Source organism: Stenella coeruleoalba (assembly GCF_951394435.1).
Source record: "Stenella coeruleoalba genome assembly, chromosome: 3".
NCBI classification, from domain to species: Eukaryota; Metazoa; Chordata; class Mammalia; order Artiodactyla; family Delphinidae; genus Stenella; species Stenella coeruleoalba.
In genome coordinates, this window is record NC_137148.1 from 75,200,975 (window position 1) to 75,219,487 (window position 18,513).

The 18,513-nt window shown below is 33.6% G+C and overlaps 1 protein-coding gene across 4 annotated transcripts in view; it reads right to left on the reverse strand.

Annotated features, from left to right (window-relative positions):
- ARB2A (ARB2 cotranscriptional regulator A) overlaps positions 1-18,513 on the reverse strand; it is a 430,105-nt gene that overhangs the window by 243,818 nt on the left and 167,774 nt on the right. For all 4 annotated transcript variants that reach the window (XM_079918573.1, XM_079918572.1, XM_079918571.1 and 1 more), the window contains one exon: positions 11,184-11,402. In XM_079918573.1, coding sequence (XP_079774699.1) covers positions 11,184-11,402 — 219 coding nt within the window. The remainder of the gene's footprint in view (positions 1-11,183; positions 11,403-18,513) is intronic.

Consider the following 18,513-nt stretch of genomic DNA (forward strand, 5'->3'; position numbering starts at 1 on the left):
ATAAAGAAGACGTGGCACATATATACAATGGAATATTACTCAGCCATAAAAAGAAACGAAATTGAGTTATTTGTAGTGAGGTGGATGGACCTAGAGTCTGTCATACAGAGTGAAGTCAGAAAGAGAAAAACAAATACCATATGCTAACACACATATATGGAATCTGAAAAAAAAAAAGGTTCTCATGAACCTAGGGGCAGGACAGGAATAAGGACACAGATGTAGAGAATGGACTTGAGGACACGGGGCCGGGGAAGGGTAAGCTGGGACGAAGTGAGAGAGTGGTATGGACTTGTATACACTACCAAATGTAAAATAGATAGCTAGTGGGAAGCAGCTGCATAGCACAGGGAGATCAGCTCAGTGCTTTTCGACCACCTAGATGGGTGGGATAAGGAAGGTGGGAGGAAGATGCAAGAGGGAGCGGATATGGGGATATACATATGCATATAGATGATTCACTTTGTTATACAGCAGAAACTAACACAACACTGTGAAGCAATTATAGTCCAATAAAGATGTTAAAAAGAAATGTGTAAGGGTGTCTTACCCTCAAGGAGAGTATGTGGGTCGCAAATTCTATACCCAATATATCTAACCATTGTAATCCTCTAAGTACGGTCTTTGAATAAACTGTTGCATGTGGGAAATACTATTCTGATTACAGCAATTGCCTGCAATCCAAGAAAGATCCATTTATCCTTTCACTCATGTATATATATTTCACATACACACAGAGAAATCTTAGAGAATCAGTTGTAGGAAATGTTCATTATTGGCAATGTAGTATAGTGGGAAAAACAGAGGCTTTGCAGTCAGACAGACTTGGGCTCAAACCTTGGTTTAGTTACTCTTATTAGATATGTAACTATGAGTAAGTCTATTTACATTTCTGAGTCTCATTTAAGGATCTGTAAAGTCAGGGTAATACATAAGACAATTATGAGGATTACACGAACAAACAAATGATGACAACTACTTCTAACTATACAAATGGATGCACAAGGGGGGAAGGAGTTGGGGTCAGAGGGTCTTAAATTGCCCCCTTTTCCCAAGAAGGGGGTGGAAGTTGTGAACATGACCAAAGTGATTCATGATCAAAGCCAAATAGAAGCATGGTGAATCCAACTGTATTTTAGACAGTTACTGTCAAATGTTTTCTTAGACAAGAAATAAGAGGAACCCAATTTGAAGAGCTAAGAGCAGCATGGCTTCACAAATGGAAAGAGAGTCAATGACAGGTGCAAGTGGACTGTAAATCAACGATATTACATACAATAACTCTAACTAATATTTACTGAGTGAATACTATTTGCAAAATCCAGTACACACATTGCCAAACACCAGAAACCCAGTTCTTAACTACTCTAGAATCATTCTAATCCAAAGTAAAGAAAACATAAAACAGGAAGACAGCACCAGTAACAGAGAGATAGCACCGGTAAAGAACAAGTAGAATATGGTAATAAAATAGACCCCAGCTGGATAGCAGGGATAAATATTTGAGCTTTCCTGGGAAGCAAGAGGCCACTCATTTTAGGGAAAAGAAGGAAATGAAAGCTATAGTTGCTAAAACCCAAAATGGGCATGTGATTCTCCAGGGTCTTTTATTTTTGGGGAAGAGCAGTAGAAAACAAATTCTAAATCCTCAAATTCCACTGACCTGGTCACTGTGGACTTGACATGTTAGTTTCAATGAAGGGGGATGACACGGGGCAGAGAACAGGTGAAGCAGTCTGGACATAATGCTCACTGAGTCCAGATGAGAAAATTTCAAACTGGATAGCACCAAATGCCTTAATAAACCAGTCCTACTCTGTCCTAGTTTCTCTATTTCAGGTTACATAGCTGCTCATATTGTTCTAGTTTTATACTGACTAAAACAAGAACTGAAAAAGAAATGGTTCTTATCCTAATCTAAACTGCTTGCTTTTGTTGATTCTACGCTTACTCCAGAAAAGAGATGTAGACCAATGGTTCTAGAAATGTGGTCAGCAAACATCTGGGATTTCCAGAGACCCTTTTAGGGGGTCTGCATAATAATAATAAGACATTATTTGTCTTTTTCACTGTGTTGGCATTTGCATTAACAGTTGAAAACAATGGAGAATAAAACTGTTGTGAATTAGCACAGATCACTGTAGCGGTTCTAAACTCTAGTAGTCATTGTATTATTCACTACCATATACTCGGGAAAAGAAAGAAAGTTTGCTTAAAGATGTTGATGAAGCAGAAAAACTACTTTTATTAAATCTCAACCCCTGAGCATATGTCTGTTTAATATTCTGAGTGATGAATAGAAGGAACGCATAAAGCACCTGCAAACCAAATTATGTTATGATGGTTGTCTGGAGAAAAACTAGTTGGGCAATTAATTGAGTTGTGAGCTAAAGCAGCCACTTTTTTAATGGAACACCATCTTTACTTGTAAGACTGAGAAACAAACTATGATTCAGATTTGGGCATTTGGAAGCCATTTTCTTGAAAATGAACAAAGCCTGACAGTTTAAGGAAAACAACTGACAATATTTGTCGCTAATGATAAAAATTGAGCTTTCTTGATAAAATTAAAATTTTGGGCAACTTGTACACTCCTTGATAAGCTTGATAGTTTTTCAATTCTTGAAAGCTTTGTGGATGAGATTGGTAGGAACAGTAATAGGAATTTTTGATACTACATAATAAAATATGTCAACATTTGGAAGATCTGTATAGCTCAGTGAAACAATATTTTCCAAATGACCAATACAAGATGTTATAAAGTCATTCATGGGTAAAAGATCCATTCAAAGTACAACAAAGACCAATGGATTTCCATAACACAGAGTATGCAATGCTCACTGATGTGTTTTAGATTCACACAGCAACTAATCTTTAAGAAACTATTACCTTTTGTTGAATGTTGGTATAGCATCAAAGAAGAATATATATAATTATCTGAAAAACCTTTTAGGGGCTTCCCTTGGTGGCACAGTGGTTGAGAGTCCGCCTGCCGATGCAGGGAACACGGGTTCGTGCCCCGGTCCGCGAAAAGGAGTGTTTCAAAGGTTTTTTTTTTTTTTTTTTTTTTTTTGCGGTACGCGGGCCTCTCACTGTTGTGGCCTCTCCCGTTGCGGAGCACAGGCTCCGGACGCGCAGGCCCAGCGGCCATGGCTCACGGGCCCAAGCCGCTCCGCGGCATGTGGGATCTTCCCGGACCGGGGCACGAACCCGTGTCCCCTGCATCGGCAGGCGGACTCTCAACCACTGCGCCACCAGGGAAGTCCAAAACACTCCTTCTTTATACAAATGCATATCTGTGTGAAGCCAAATTTTCTTCATAAATGTCAATAAAGACAATATATCACAAGATGAATGTAGGAATTCAGCTCTCTTTTATTAAGCCAAACATTAAAGAGACTTAAAAAATGTCACACATCTCACTATGTGTTTTTTGCTTTGGAAAATATACTTATTTCTCATAAAAATATGTTATTTATGTCATCATATAATAGGTTTATTAGTTATTTTAAAATAAATATTTAAAAATTTCTCAGGTTTAATTCTTTTTATGGAAAATATCAGTAGATGTAACCCATATAACAAAAACCCTTTAGTGACCTTAATAATGTTTAAGCATTTGAAAAAGGGTCCTGAGACCAAAAGGTTTGAGAAGCACTGAATGTAAACTAATTGGGACAGATGTCATCTGGCCATAATTCTCTCCATATTTCCTAAGGGAAAGGGAATAAGAAGGGAAAAGAAAGGAAAGGGGATATACTGAATAGTAGGTATCCCACTGGCTGTTTTCATACACATTAATTTACCTCATTCATTCCATACAACAGCCTAATAGCTATGAATATCCCTATTTTACAGATGAAGAAACTGAAACTCAGAGAGGAGAGGTGACTTGCCTAAAGTCACAGCTTGTAAGCGAGAGAATTAAGGTTACACAGCATGCACCTTTTTGATCCTAAAGTTCTTATTCTTTCCACTACCTTATATTTATGGCAGAATCCCCCCACTAAAATTCGTCAGTGGCCAATCTAAACCCCTAAATGCAGAGCTTTGGTCTTTTCTGTAATTTCTGTTATAAATCTAAATATCTAATTATTTTACTTATTTCTAATTCTTCACTTTGACTTGTTTTTAACCACATCCAAAGAATGCTTGGTAGACTTAAAAATGGCTGTTAGTTGAATTTAGAGAACAATACACTAATTTTCTGAGTGTTAGAGTTGTTTAGACATAATATACATAGTCTCACAGTTCTTTCAACCTCACGCTAGTCAATATAAAAGGGTAGATTTATATAGTGAAGGGTCTGTCTCTTTTGCTTTGTAGGTTCATGTTAGCAAGCATTTATTCAAATATGCATTCATCAAATATTTATTAAAAAGTCTACTGTGTTTACCAGGCTTTGGTAACATGAAACATGAAAATACAAAGATTAATTTCTGATGATTTGAAATGGAATTATGGCCCTTTCAAAGCTTTACAATTTTATGGAAACCTTCTCTGTAATTAGGTTTGATCAGAGCTTCTCTTTTAAATGAAAACCTTAAAATGAAGAAACTAACGTATGCTTTAGTGAACACTTAATGATTATATTTTAATATTACTGTATTGAGTTCTTAGAAAATGCAAGTAGTAATAACAATGATCTGCTGCAGGAAGGATGCATTCCAGCTTGCTTTCTACCATGTTAAAGGCACACTGGATGTTTGGAGGAAAGGTGAAAATTCATTTCAGGGGGAAATACACTAGGAAGTCTGAACTTAGCCACAGATCTAAGCCACATTTTCCAGTTGAACCACATCAATTAGCAAAGCTGATGTTTTGATCTCCTTCTGTCTGATTCCTATGCTATAGTGTTCACTGGGTTTCAAACCCAGGAGGGTAAGACAGGGGTATTATTTTGGTACAAGGTACCAAAAGTTGCAAGGGGATTTTGAAATCGGATTCTTTCTCAATTGATTCTGAACTTGAGAGAAGACAGGATGGTATTTATTGGCCCAGAATTCCCAAGACTTCTATGTGTCGGATACTATGTTCACTTTATATATATTATTATCATTCCATTTTTCAGACAAAAAAACTGAGGCATAAGGAAGTTAACTTGTTTGAGGTGCTGCTATATTAAGTGGAAGAGCTGAGATTCAAGCTCAGGTCTATCTGACTTTGTACTTCTAACCTCATCTCCACACTATCTCTCTGCAAAGGATATGATTCTAAATGTTATACAGGCACTAAAAATAGGAAATAAAAAGAGTTATTATCACAATCTGCCCTCAATGACTACAGGTTTTAAGTTTATTTGGAAAAATGTAGATGTCTTAGAATATAGAAAATGTTTAAAATAATACATTCTTATATTGATTATTCAGTTACTAGCTAAGTCTATTCATTTTTTCTTTCTAGTTATATTTTAAAAGATTTTGGGCTAAGGAAAAAAAAGGAAGAAAGAAAAAATATAGTGTGATTGGTGTCTTCAGTTTCTGAGGAAAAACAAAATTCAATATGAACAGCAGCAGCCCCTGGTGGTCTAAGGGGAAAAACATAGTGTATCTATTATTATGGGGGTTGAAATATGTTTTTAAAAAGAATATATGTACATATTTAGCCATTTGACTCAGTTCTCAACCCAACACATTAAAAAACAGATGCTTTAAAAAATGATCTGTTGGCAAGATGCTTGTTAAAATTTTATCAGTTGAAATATTAAAATTCATTATGAATTAATTAACACATTATATAAAAATAAAATGTTTTTGTTTCATCGTTTTACAAAGTACTATACCAGTGGTGATTAACACTGGGAATTTTGTGTGTCTTGATGTGTGTTGCTCAAAAAGAAACTAAATTTATAGGATTACCACTAAATTGATGACATTTTCTGTCTTCACTCTTGAATTCAGTTGGCAGATGTTTCCGAGAACAAAAAGTTCCATCTTATTACAAAACATATTAAGCAGGTTTTCCTGCCAGGCATGTCTGACATGATGTTTATTGCCTAGACCAAATCAATCCCCTTAATAAGCCATAATATATGCCAGAAAGTACATTATTTCATAGTTAAGGAAAGTTGCCACATGAAAGACGAAGTATTTTGATCTCTCAAGCTCTGCTCCTAATGCATCAGAAATGTGCTACATAATCCAATAGTTAGTCACATCTATTTAGACTCATTTAGTAGGTAAAATAAAACTATACTTTGCTAATCTTAAAGTTTTAGGCCTCGATTCTACTTTATTTCTGCTGGTGTATACTAGATATTTGCAAAAATTTCACAGGAGATTTTGGCTATTTACTGGATGCCAGAGAAAGAAAAGTCAAATACTTGAATATTCTAGGAAAATAAAATGGTTTCAGAGATTAAACAATCATTGAGTGAAATATAAGTGAGTTGAATTTGGTTGCTAAATCACTAGATAGAAATGACTTCCAGTGGCATCTGCACGGAAAAGAAGAGGTACAGAGGAGAAGAAAGGATATTTATTAGCCTTCAGCAATATTTTGGACATAGTCCAAGTCAGAGCATCAAAAACAGATTTTTTTTAAAAGAAAGCTTCAGTTTATCAGAGCTGGCTGTTTCTGAACAATTGCAAAAATTCACATGAATGCTGAAAAAAATCAGTCAGAAAACTAGACACCAAATATCTTGCGTGTTAAGGAATAAGTTTTTTGATGGATGTCAACAAGCAATCAATCCATAAATATTTGAGTATCTTCAATGTGTAATGCCAGGCTCTGCCAAGATTCCTATTCTCTAAATGTCTCCTCCACATTTGGATTTTTCCTTCTGTGGCCATATGATCTCCCTTCCCCCTCCACTTCTAGTAGTTTTATTTTTTTTAACGTTCTAAGTCTAATCCCTCTACTTTACTTCCTATCACTACAGCCCACAACTAAGTTTCTTAGGGAAGATATATTCAAGCAATTCTAACACAACATTACATAGATCAGCATCAAATCGCTTTTGCCCATATTCCACCTACATACTATAAAGTCCTTTTACTGATCTTCTTCCTTAGTCTGAATATTTGTCCTCTTATGCTACAGTTTGATACCAGAATAACCCTCATTCCTATGCTGCAAGTCACATTATCTAGGTATCCCTAGACTAAGGCCTAGTCTTTTTGCTTTAGTCTCCTTCCTGGGGATTGGATCCTAGTTAGTAGATTTAGCATCAGTTCCTGACTTTCTTGCAGTATGCACTGTACTACTGTAAAAACTGGCTCCTATCTGCTTATTCATAAGGATTGATATGCAATTCCAAAATCTATAAAGCATGCTCAAAGGATTGTAGGGCTATAATGGAAAGGCATGAAAGATAAATTGATAATAATATTATGAGACAGAAGAGATAGCTCAAGATAGAACATGATAAATTCCATTCAAGTTAACTAATCATGACAACTCCCAACAGTGTTAGTAAGGAGAGGTCACTGAATATGATGGGTGTGGATGAGTGGGATTTCAGCTGGGCACTACAACATGGACAGAATCTGAATTAAGGGAAAGAACAGAAAAGCAAAGTTACAGATTCCATAAAGCACAAAGTGTATACAGGGTAGAGCAAGTACAATAGCCTGGCTGTACTCTTATGAGCAAGTGTGTAAAACAGAAATAGCAATAGGTTGGCATAAATATTTCCATTTTCATCCATAATTTTAGCATCATGATGATATAGCTAAAAAAGAAAATAGGGTATCTCACTTTTATATATTCAGATGAAAATGTATAGGTCAATCAAGGTATCAAATAAATCATGACAAACCGATTTTTTTTTTTTTTTTTTTTTTTTTTTTTTTTTTTTGCGGTACGCGGGCCTCTCACTGTTGTGGCCTCTCCCGTTGCAGAACACAGGCTCCGGACGCGCAGGCTCAGCGGCCATGGCTCACGGGCCCAGCCGCTCCGCGGCATGTGGGATCTTCCTGGACTGGGGCACGAACCCGTGTCCCCTGCATCGGCAGGCGGACTCTCAACCACTGCGCCAACAGGGAAGCCACAAACCGATTTTTTATCATTAATTTTCAGAATGTCTTCTCAGTTACTGGATTAGGTAGGGGATCAACAATGTAATTTTTCTTCGTTTTGGTTTCTTTGAATGTTTCCTCACAGAAGATCAAGTAGTATACTTTAATAATGCAAGACATATTAGAGAAAGCAGTAGTAGTTTGGGATTTTAATCCTGGCTCTACCATCCTATTTATCAAATAAAAAATTATTATGAAGGCTCTGTTCTACAAATATTTATTATTATGTTTCTGTTCTAGGCTCTGGGTTACAGCAATGAAAAAAAACAGACTAAGTCCCTGCCCCATGGACCTTACGTTAAGAGCTATGTGACCTCAGGAAATTTACTAAGTATTGACTCTTAGTCTCCTCATCTGTAAAATGGGATCAGTATTATTGATCATATTAAATTTTTTAACACATTTTTGACTGGAGATGTATTGCGGCCACAGGCACTAGTTTCTGCAAAAATCGCCTGGTCAATGTGTTAACATTATTATTTATATATTATAAACATACTAAATAAATTGTTTACTGACAGTTACTAGTGTCCATTAAATGATAACTGGTCAAAAATCTATATAATCATCAAACGTAGTTTACTGTATCATATCATGCTTTTATTATAATTGGTTTAATTTTCATATTTCAGATACATATTTTATTTTCAACCAGTTAGAACAATGTGGTAAAGAGGAAAGAGAGCAAGAATCTACAGTAATCAGAAGCACTAGTTTTAACACTTAGTTCCATCATTTAGTAGTTCTGTGATCCTAGACAAAAATGTACCATCTATGCATCAGTTTCTTTAACTATAAAATAAGGGTGAAATTATTTGATTTACCTAGCTCATGGGGTTGTTCCAAAGAATAGATGATTGATTTCAAAATGTAAATGGTTAAGAAGTATATAAATAAAAGTTAATTCATCCTCATCACATACATGCTCTGTGTCTGAAAATTACAAATACATATTTGGAGATATGTAGAGGAAAGGAGAGTACTAGAAGTCACTTCTTGCGTGGATCAAAATTACCTAAGGATTAAGGCACCTGACACAAGATGAACCATTATTCTCTTTCCCACTACAGGATCATGCCTTACTATCTAGAAGTATGTTTGAAGAGTGTCAGCTTAGCTCTGCTATTTTGCACAATTCTGGAAGATTTTAAGAGAAAGGGTGTTTATTAAGAAAAATAACATTCATAACTAAGACTATCAGGTATAAAGCTGTGTTATCTACATGAGTCTATTTTTGTCTCTTAGTGCTTTCAATGAAAACCTAGACGAGTGAAATGGGACAAGAAAGAAAGAGGCAAAAAGACATGATAAGAAGTAAAAATAGCAGGAGTGTAGAAGAGATAAAACAAAGAAAAAAAGACAAAGGGAAAGGTAGATCTTAATGAAGCGACATAAAAATATTTTTTTCCCTTGGTACAATAAAAAAATAGATGCAGAAATAAACAAAACAGACGTGAAAAAAGAATAAAGAAAATGCACACATACAAGAGAACAAAAGAGAAAAATTAAAGCAATAGTGACATGATAAAGAGAAAATAGAAAAGAAATAAAATTTAAAAGACAGATGTCAGAAATAGATGATTAATCTGTACATATCATAGGCAAATAAAAGAAACTGTTTAAGAAGTAAAAAACTTAATACGCAAAATCACTTTTTGTTTGCATTTTACATAGAAAACTGAATATTGCGAGTGATTTGTATATTTCAAAAACTTACACAATTCATTTTTGGAATCCAGATATAAGGGGGAATTTTTTTTTAAATTCTATCTTAAGATGGTGGTTGACAGACTGGATCATATTAATTAGGAAGCTCAGGACAACCAATAGAGAAGAAGGTGACATCAGGACCCTGATGCAGTCATGGCAAAGAAAGGCAGTAATATAACTACATGAACAAGCTACTTATGAATTCCAAATCTAATCATTGTTTTTGTTTCTCAAACAATATATTAAATAGTGAGATGCTTTTCAGACATTTAAATATTGTAATCTGCCTAACTTTTGCTTGATTCATTGTATGACATGCTTTAGGTAGTCTTGATCTGGATATATTTTGGGGGGGTCCTGAGAATTTATATGCTGCTTAACTGTCCTAACTTACTCAACAGACTGACCTATAATCAAATGTGTTGAATGTCTGGAGTACAATTCCCAAAAGTATAGCGATTATGCCATGAACTAGAAGTAAAATAAAGAAAATAACTTATAAAGCTACATATTTTGCCTCAAAGGTGGTATGAAATATTTTATTAATGAATTTTAAAGTAAATGTAAAAATAGCTCAAGTTGAATAATCTGAAACTTTATTACTATCTCACAGTATAATTTATAAAATGTTAAATTGTCTATATTTAAATGTTCTGAATTGCTCACTTTTGAAGAACATATCAATTTACTATTTTACTTACCCAATAGCATTTTGGACATACTGTACTATTAAATTATATTTCTAGCACCCATAATAAGGGCTTTGAAAATTGCATGAATCTGTCATATATATATAATGCACAGTGGTATATCAAGCAGAATGTGTCAAAGGGCAAATAAAATTGTTTGTGCCCCCTATAGAATTAGAATTCCTTGGGCAGCACTGCTATAACGATCCCATGCTGCTAGCATTACAAAGTGCAAAGGTTCACTGGATAAGAAAAGAGCAAAGGACAGAGTTCCCTCATTACACTATTCCTAAACTATTCTAGCTTAAATATTTATTAAGATATTAATTACTCTTCCTCCCTCCATCAGCCTTCAGAAGTTAGGCTGAGAAACTGTGGATGGATGGTTGCTCATAGGAAAACAATGCATTAAAACTATAACCACCCAAGACGAAGACTGATGTTTGTACAGTGCATTATTAATTGATTTTGAGACTTAAATAAAATATCACACTGAAATAAGAATGCGTGTTGTTACTTTGAATAAAAAACAGAAAACATTTCAAATAACACCCTTGGGAAATAAATCTTTAAAAATTAACACTTAAAAAATAAACAAAATAATTTAAGAAAATAAACTATAAATAAAGAAAAGGAATGTAAAATTGCTTAGAACAGGTCTGAACATATGGAAGATTTTCAATAAATGTTAGTTGCTGTTGTGGTTTAAAAAAAAAGGAAAAGGAAATAATGAAGGAAAGTAATGATCTTGCTTATTACTTACTCTGATATACAACTGCATCATTTCTTTTTCCCTTTGGGGGTTACGATACTTCTCGTAGAAATCACGTCGCTTCTTTGTTTCTTTAGAGACTTTATCTTTTCTTTCCCGTTTTTCTGCTGGTTCATCTGAACTATCAGAAGATGACTGTACATGTATCTTCGGCTTTTCTACTTCGATATAGTTTTCATTGGGATTCAGTACTATTACTCCATATCCTTCCTGTTTTGAAAGCAAAAAAGGCAGCATAATTTAATATTAGAAATCATTACAATTCATAAAAACGTTCTTAAAATCTCAGTGATTTAATATAGTTACATATTCACTAAAATATTCCTTTATAATATAGTTTTAATTTCTCCAACAGAAAGTGATTTAAAATTATGTATTGTGTGTAGAAATAAGCATAGACTGTCTATAAGATCAAAAAGACATAATTGTAACACATTAAAATAATAAAGCTTAAATTAAAAAAGTACTAGATCTCCAAGAACCCCCAAAATGATTCAAATAAATTATCAAATAGCAAGTACACTTTCAAACCACATTAATATTTATAATACATATTTTGAGAAAATAACCTCTTTGAAATTGAAGTTTACAATTCCAACCACATTTTGCTGGATTTCTGTTCCTTTACAATTGCACTTTAATGAGTATTTTTTATTTGTTTGAACTTAAAAAAAGAATAAGCAATTAAAGAGGAGTAAACAGCCTACAGATTTACAAGTCTTTATTATCAGGAACACAGAATGTCTACCTATGCATACTGGATTCTTTTCACCTCTCTTCTTTCAGGAAGGCACACAAATCACAAAACAAAATAATGTCTTACTGTAATGTATGGAACCAAGTTTTTAATCCTGAAATTTCTTTTATTTTTCAACTACCATAAAAATTTCTCTTTATTAAGAACTAGTACCAGGAAACAAGTTCCAGAATTTAAAATACAGCTTATTGAGCTATTATATTTTTTTTAAAGTTTTAAAAACATGTTTTCCTGTCTGACTTAATTCTAGCAAGGCAAACCTTTCTATAGTTATAATTAAAGAAACTTTTGGCACTTATATTGTAAATGATGGAATAATCTAACCATGAGAAAATAGAGAAGGATAAACAATTACCACTGACAAGCCACACATATTTTTGAAGCTATTTATATCTTGTCTTTTCTATTCAATTCTGTACTGTGGGTGCCCTATTTTGTCTGGTAAAATCTTGTAAGGTCATACTTAAAACATGCGTTATATTATGTTTAAAAAATAAGAGCTCTTAAAAATAAAGCTTAAAAAATTCTCATCCTTACTAAAAAAAAAAAAAAAGTACATACTTTTCCCAAAACTGTAACTGTAGAATCTTCTACATCAAGTTTAAATTTAATTGTTTTTTGCCAAACCAAACATATGATAATTAAAAAAAAAAACTGAGAGCAGTAATACAAGCCAATATTAAGCATAGACTCTATTGTCCTTATTTGTAAATATGCTACATTGCTACACATTGTTGGCTTTTCTAATAGTTGATTTCACAAACTACATACAAACTTCGTTGGGATTGTTTCAGTTTCCCCCCAATCAGTTGATATTATTGTCTAAAACCATGATATGGTTTGGAGATTTTCAAGATCACTGAAGTTTTGATTTTAGTGATAGGGCTGTTAATTAAGATATAGTTGTCTTACACATATGAAAACTACAGAATAATATATACCAAACTGATAAACAAAATACCACATATTCCTCAATATGTGTTTAAATAAAACCTTTCATACCTTGTTCATGAAAGGCTTATAAAACACTTTACAAATTTTTAAATTTAAATGTTCATTAACAAAACACAAGACAAGATCGTTTTTTTAAGTTTCTTAGCTGGTAAGTCAAAGTTTTACCAACAAAAGATATTTTATTTGGTTCTGCTTTATTCTAATCTGTATAGCTATTCAAAAGTCTTGTAATTCATTGTGATCACTGTCAGGTAGACATATTGTCACTCGGTGATTTTCTACAGTTGGACACACTTGACTAGTTATTAAAATCACATTTGAAGGAAGTTCCTACCCCTCTTCCTTGTGCCTCTTACAACTTTTCACGCCCTTCTCAAATTTCAGCTATAACTTCTCCTCCCACCAAAAGTAAGTTAAAGAACACTGTTGCACTCTGCTAAACAGGCTGAAATAGAGGCATTCAGTACACTGCCTCTGGTGTAAGGAACATAGTCAAAAAAGGTCACCATAGGCCAAAAAGAAAATTGCCTCCTTACTAGATTCTCTACCGTGAGTAAGTGGTCTCCTGTCATGTTTCTTCCCTGCCTTCTCTGAGTGAACTGAACTTTACACACACACACACACACACACACACACACACACACACACACAGCCTTTCATACTTACAAGAGTTAGGGTTAGCAAGACCAAAACAGAATCTTAGAGTTCTTAGAGATGAAAATAGTGATATATTACATTTTAATGATAATATGAAAAATTTCAAACTCAAGGTAACAAAGTGGGACTTTAATAAACTGATAAAACATGAACATCATCTTTGCACAATGAATAAACTCCAAATAAAGGTAAATTCTTTAGACAAAATTTATAGTCACCAAAAATGAGAAAGCTATCACCCTAGTTTATAATTTAATCACTAGAAATAATATTTGCATAATGCCAGATTTATTTGAGCAGAAGTTTTTACTTTAATTTTTGCAAATCATAGATTGAGAAATTATTGTGCCTACTTGATTTTAAATGAACTATGAAATTTGATATGTCCCATCTAAATAAGTATAAAAACCAGAAACACATAAATCATCAAAGTAGTAGTATTTGTCTAAGTTATCGATTATGTAACTGAAAATTACATGACTCATTTCTCCAATTTTATAAAGACATGATGTCAATTTTTCACCAAGGCATCAACAGATGAAAAATGATTCTATTTTTAAATCATGACTATATAAATCAATTAAATAATTTTTATCATATAAATTTCAACAATGAATGCTTTTCTTTAAACGTTTGATTTATTCAGAAAATATTTTATCATTTAGATATTTCATCTGCAAATTTAATTAATGGAATAACAATCAAAAAATATTCAGGAACATTTTCTGTGGAAATGAGAGCTAATTTTAATAAATGTCTCTGTTGCAAATCCAATTACCATTCTGTAAAAAACTTACATTTTTCAAATAAAATTTTCCTGATAATTAATGCAATATTCACAGAGACCATTCATAACCATTTTATGAGTAGGAGAAAGCTGGAGCAACAAAATAAAGTTAACTATCCCACCTAAAGATATGTAGTAAAACTTCATCTGTTCCTCTTTTTCTCTGCCACATGTAAACATTGTCCAAAAAATCCTTTTACATAATAAAGCTACAAAGAGCTTTTCCATGTTAACATTAATATATGTAAACTAAGGAGTCAAAGTAAATAGTCAGAGTAAACAAAGCAGACCACAAACCAGAAGTTAAACTTAACTGTTTTAAATAGAATGATATCAATTTATATCTTAAACAAAGAGAATAAACACCATTTTAAAAATCAATTCTTTCTATCCCAAGTAACTCAATCAGTACACACAGAAATAAGTAAGAGGAGATCCTAGTTTAACCTTTAACAAATGTACCCATAAAGTTTTATAAAACTACTCTATATAACCAGGCGTCAAATATAATATCATAAAAGAACTGTGCACTGCCACTCCAAAGGAGATCTCCATAATTAATGCTTAGAACATTAAACATTTTATATTGAAGTATTTTTAATTTAATTATTCCTTAAGCATGCTAAATTTCTCCTACGATGAAAATTTTGGTCATTTCAAATGTACATGGAAAGTTCTGTTATCTTTACCAAGATAAAGTGATCAAACTGATTATCTAACATTCTACAACTAAATAAATAAAACTTCTGGCATCTTTTGTAATGATTCACCCAAATCAATTCCAATATCCAACATTTCAAGGGACAAAGCATACATAAAGTTGTTAATTAACTCTTATGTTTGATCGCACAGTCTAATAGAAGATCAAGGTGATCAAGAGGACAGATATTGGTAAAAGTAAGCTTTAGCTCTTTAATTTACCTCATCCTATTTTCTACCCTTTTGTAGCTATAACTATAGTTTCATTATTAAACCTGTGTTTATAAGGTATAAACCATGGGATCTTAATCAGAAACTCCCAAAATTTTACTGCTTGACGTAGCATTTTATTCATCACAGTGCTTGCTGTGATTTAAACAGAATACACAGGCCTCTGGGCCTCCTTTACTTTGAAGTCTATAGATGCACTTACTAATAAATAATAGTTCATTTATCATTCAATCAACAAATGATGGCTTAGGTCAGGGGTCTAGAACAGACAGGTGATGCGAAACACAAAGAACCAAAGAGGAAATCTTGCTTAAGAAATTAAATCAGTACAGAAATGCACTTATGGAGAAGATTCTACAAATAGATAAAATTTTAAAATGCCTGGCCAGAAACAGAATGTACTTTTGACCCCAATGAAACCTTGCCAAAACTGAAGATTTATCTAAGTTAATTTGCCTATTAATTACCAATTATAAGGAAATCGGAAAATAGGAGCAAATTCTACATCTTTTCAAATCTCTTGTGGTTGGCTACATAAAAAATCAGCTGAAAGTACTCAGCTCTACATATTAACCTGCCAATACTGCCAAGCCACATGTGACCAAAGAGGTCAGGGGCCAGAGTATAATCCTTTGACCTACGGAACTATCTGTTTTGGTCTTCAGGCAAGGCTCCGTAAGAGATCATTTTACACAGATTTATCAATCACATTTTTCACGTTCAGCATTCTATCTGCTGGGTTTGAAAGAAGATAGGTGCCCATCCTCAAGGGAAATGAAACCCAAAGTGTCTTATCTATAAACTATATCTACTACTGTCCATTCATCTTTTCTGAAAGATGTATGTTGTGTTTCTTCTCATCTTTTTCTCAAGAAGGGTATGTATATGTCACTGTTGCAACATCCTAGGTGCAACAGTGAGATGAGGTCATGACAACCAATCAGAAGTCACTAGTGAAGCGTTAAAGTAAACATAGCTGTTGGAGCTGCAGCTCTGCTTGAAAAATGCCCCCTCCATTATTTCAGCAATTTTCTCAAGACGTGACCTGGGACTGAAACGCCTGAAATGTCACTTGACTCTGTTTTGTGCTTCTTCCCAACTGCATTTAGGTAACAGCACCCTGCTAATATTTTGTAAAATGTCTGTCATGACCATGCTTTGACTTGTAGTTCCCTAAATTCTAATGTTGTGTTCCACGGTATAAAAATACCATAATGTGAACCAACATAGATTACCCAATAAGTTTCCAACTTCAAATAGCTCATCAAGTTAGTCAGTAAAAGAAAACATGCCACAAAAAGTTTTCGGAGGACCACCTGTTGTCTATTATTTTTACATAGCACTTACTCATAAATCATAACACAGGGTAATTAATCAACCTGTCAAAGAGAAGGTCAAAGGTTATATGGTAGAGTCAGAAGGTCATGCATGGGCTGATAGAGGTCAGGGTCACACTGCATTCCTCATTATCAAGTTGGGATGAGAGACGGCCCAAGCAAACAAAAGTGAAAGCAGATGGAGAAGAGAGTGGATAAAAAAAAAAAAGAAAAGAAAATTTCACAAACAAAAAGAAAAGTGAAAGAAGACTGTCTGCTGCTTTCAAGTAGAGAATAGAAGAGAAAAGAAATACACTGAAATGTGCTCAAAGAAGCTCAAGAACATAAAGAAACTACAGTTTCATTAATTAAATAAGTCGAATATAACTTTTCTTGGTCATTGTATTAGTGCATACTAAGCAATATTAGAAAATATATGTTTGCCATCTCTATACCTTCCCTAGCTGGTGTACCGGGATAAATTAAGGTAAATGCAAAGAGTTCCAAAGGATAAAGTACAATTACAAAAAAACTTATTGTAAGAGGGTTTTTTCCCCTTTAATATTGTTTCAGCATTATAACACAGATGCAAATAGTTTTAAGCCATAGGATAATTTTTGAGTATGCTACAAAGATATCCACAAACACAAATGCATCATAAAAGTCCTTTTGAATAACAAAACAGTTATAAAATATTCTATTATTACGCTGGCCTGAATTAGATGCAGAATACTGTGCAAAATTAGCTGTCACCCTTTGCTCAAAATCTTTGTTAATCTCATTTTGAATGTTTGCAGCTTTATCAACACATGCATCAATGTCAGCTCCTTGGTTACTGAACCGCTGTAGCTGGAAGAAGATATAATTAAAATGTTTTGGCACAGAAAAGGTGAAATTGTATCTTCCCTTGTTCCCTTAGGAGTCTGTAAAACATGAAGGATATATTGACAAACACACACCCTTGTCTCCGGTTCTGACATCAGGTCAACCAAGTGCTATTTATTTTAAAACATTTACTTTGCACTTACTCACATTATCACCTGCTCTGTTTCTAACTTTTCCTAGGCTTTAGAACGTTATGTTGCTTAAATATCACAAATTTCTTTTCTAATCATCAATATCTTATTTATCAAAGCATTCCATATGTACAATAGCATTATAAAAACATTTACCATTCATTATAAATGGCAGAAATATGGTTTAATACTACAGCATTATGAAATATTTTATATTCTTTGCTTCTCATTCTCATAAAAAGACACAAACATACATTAAACTAAAAGAAGTAACAAGTTACAACTGTTGCCCAGTCAGTGACAGATCAAAATGCCTAAGTGGATACAGGGAACCCTATGGACACACCTCCTTTATTACATGTTCCCAAGCCGACTTGAATGGACAAATTTATCTTATGAAATGTATGTTCTGCATGCTAGCTATGCCTTTATGGTTTAAAGTCTTAAATGTTCTCTTAACTTATTAGCATTATAAAATTGTGTAAATACTGTAGCTATAGATGGTAGGCACATGGTCTTTCAAAATATCACTCTTACCCAATCATATACAATACAAACATATTGTTTTTAAGTTACTCTTAAAACCTGCTTACAAACTGTGGTACATAAATCATTTTATCTTAAAATATGTCACCTTTCTCTTCTATTCCTTCAATTAAAATAGCATGTCTAAAATATTTTTGTTGTTTTTTCAAGAATATATCGGTGCTTTGCTTGTGTTACCGAAGTCCACGTGCAAGCATGAGGACATAATGAAAGATCCCAAGTATTCACTGAGTCAACCATTCTTTAAACACTGATTTTACACAACAAGTATTTAATAAGCAGCTACTATCTACCAAGCACTATGCTAGGTACAGTGCTATACTTATGGTCACCTTTCATTTTAAGATATTTCCACTCA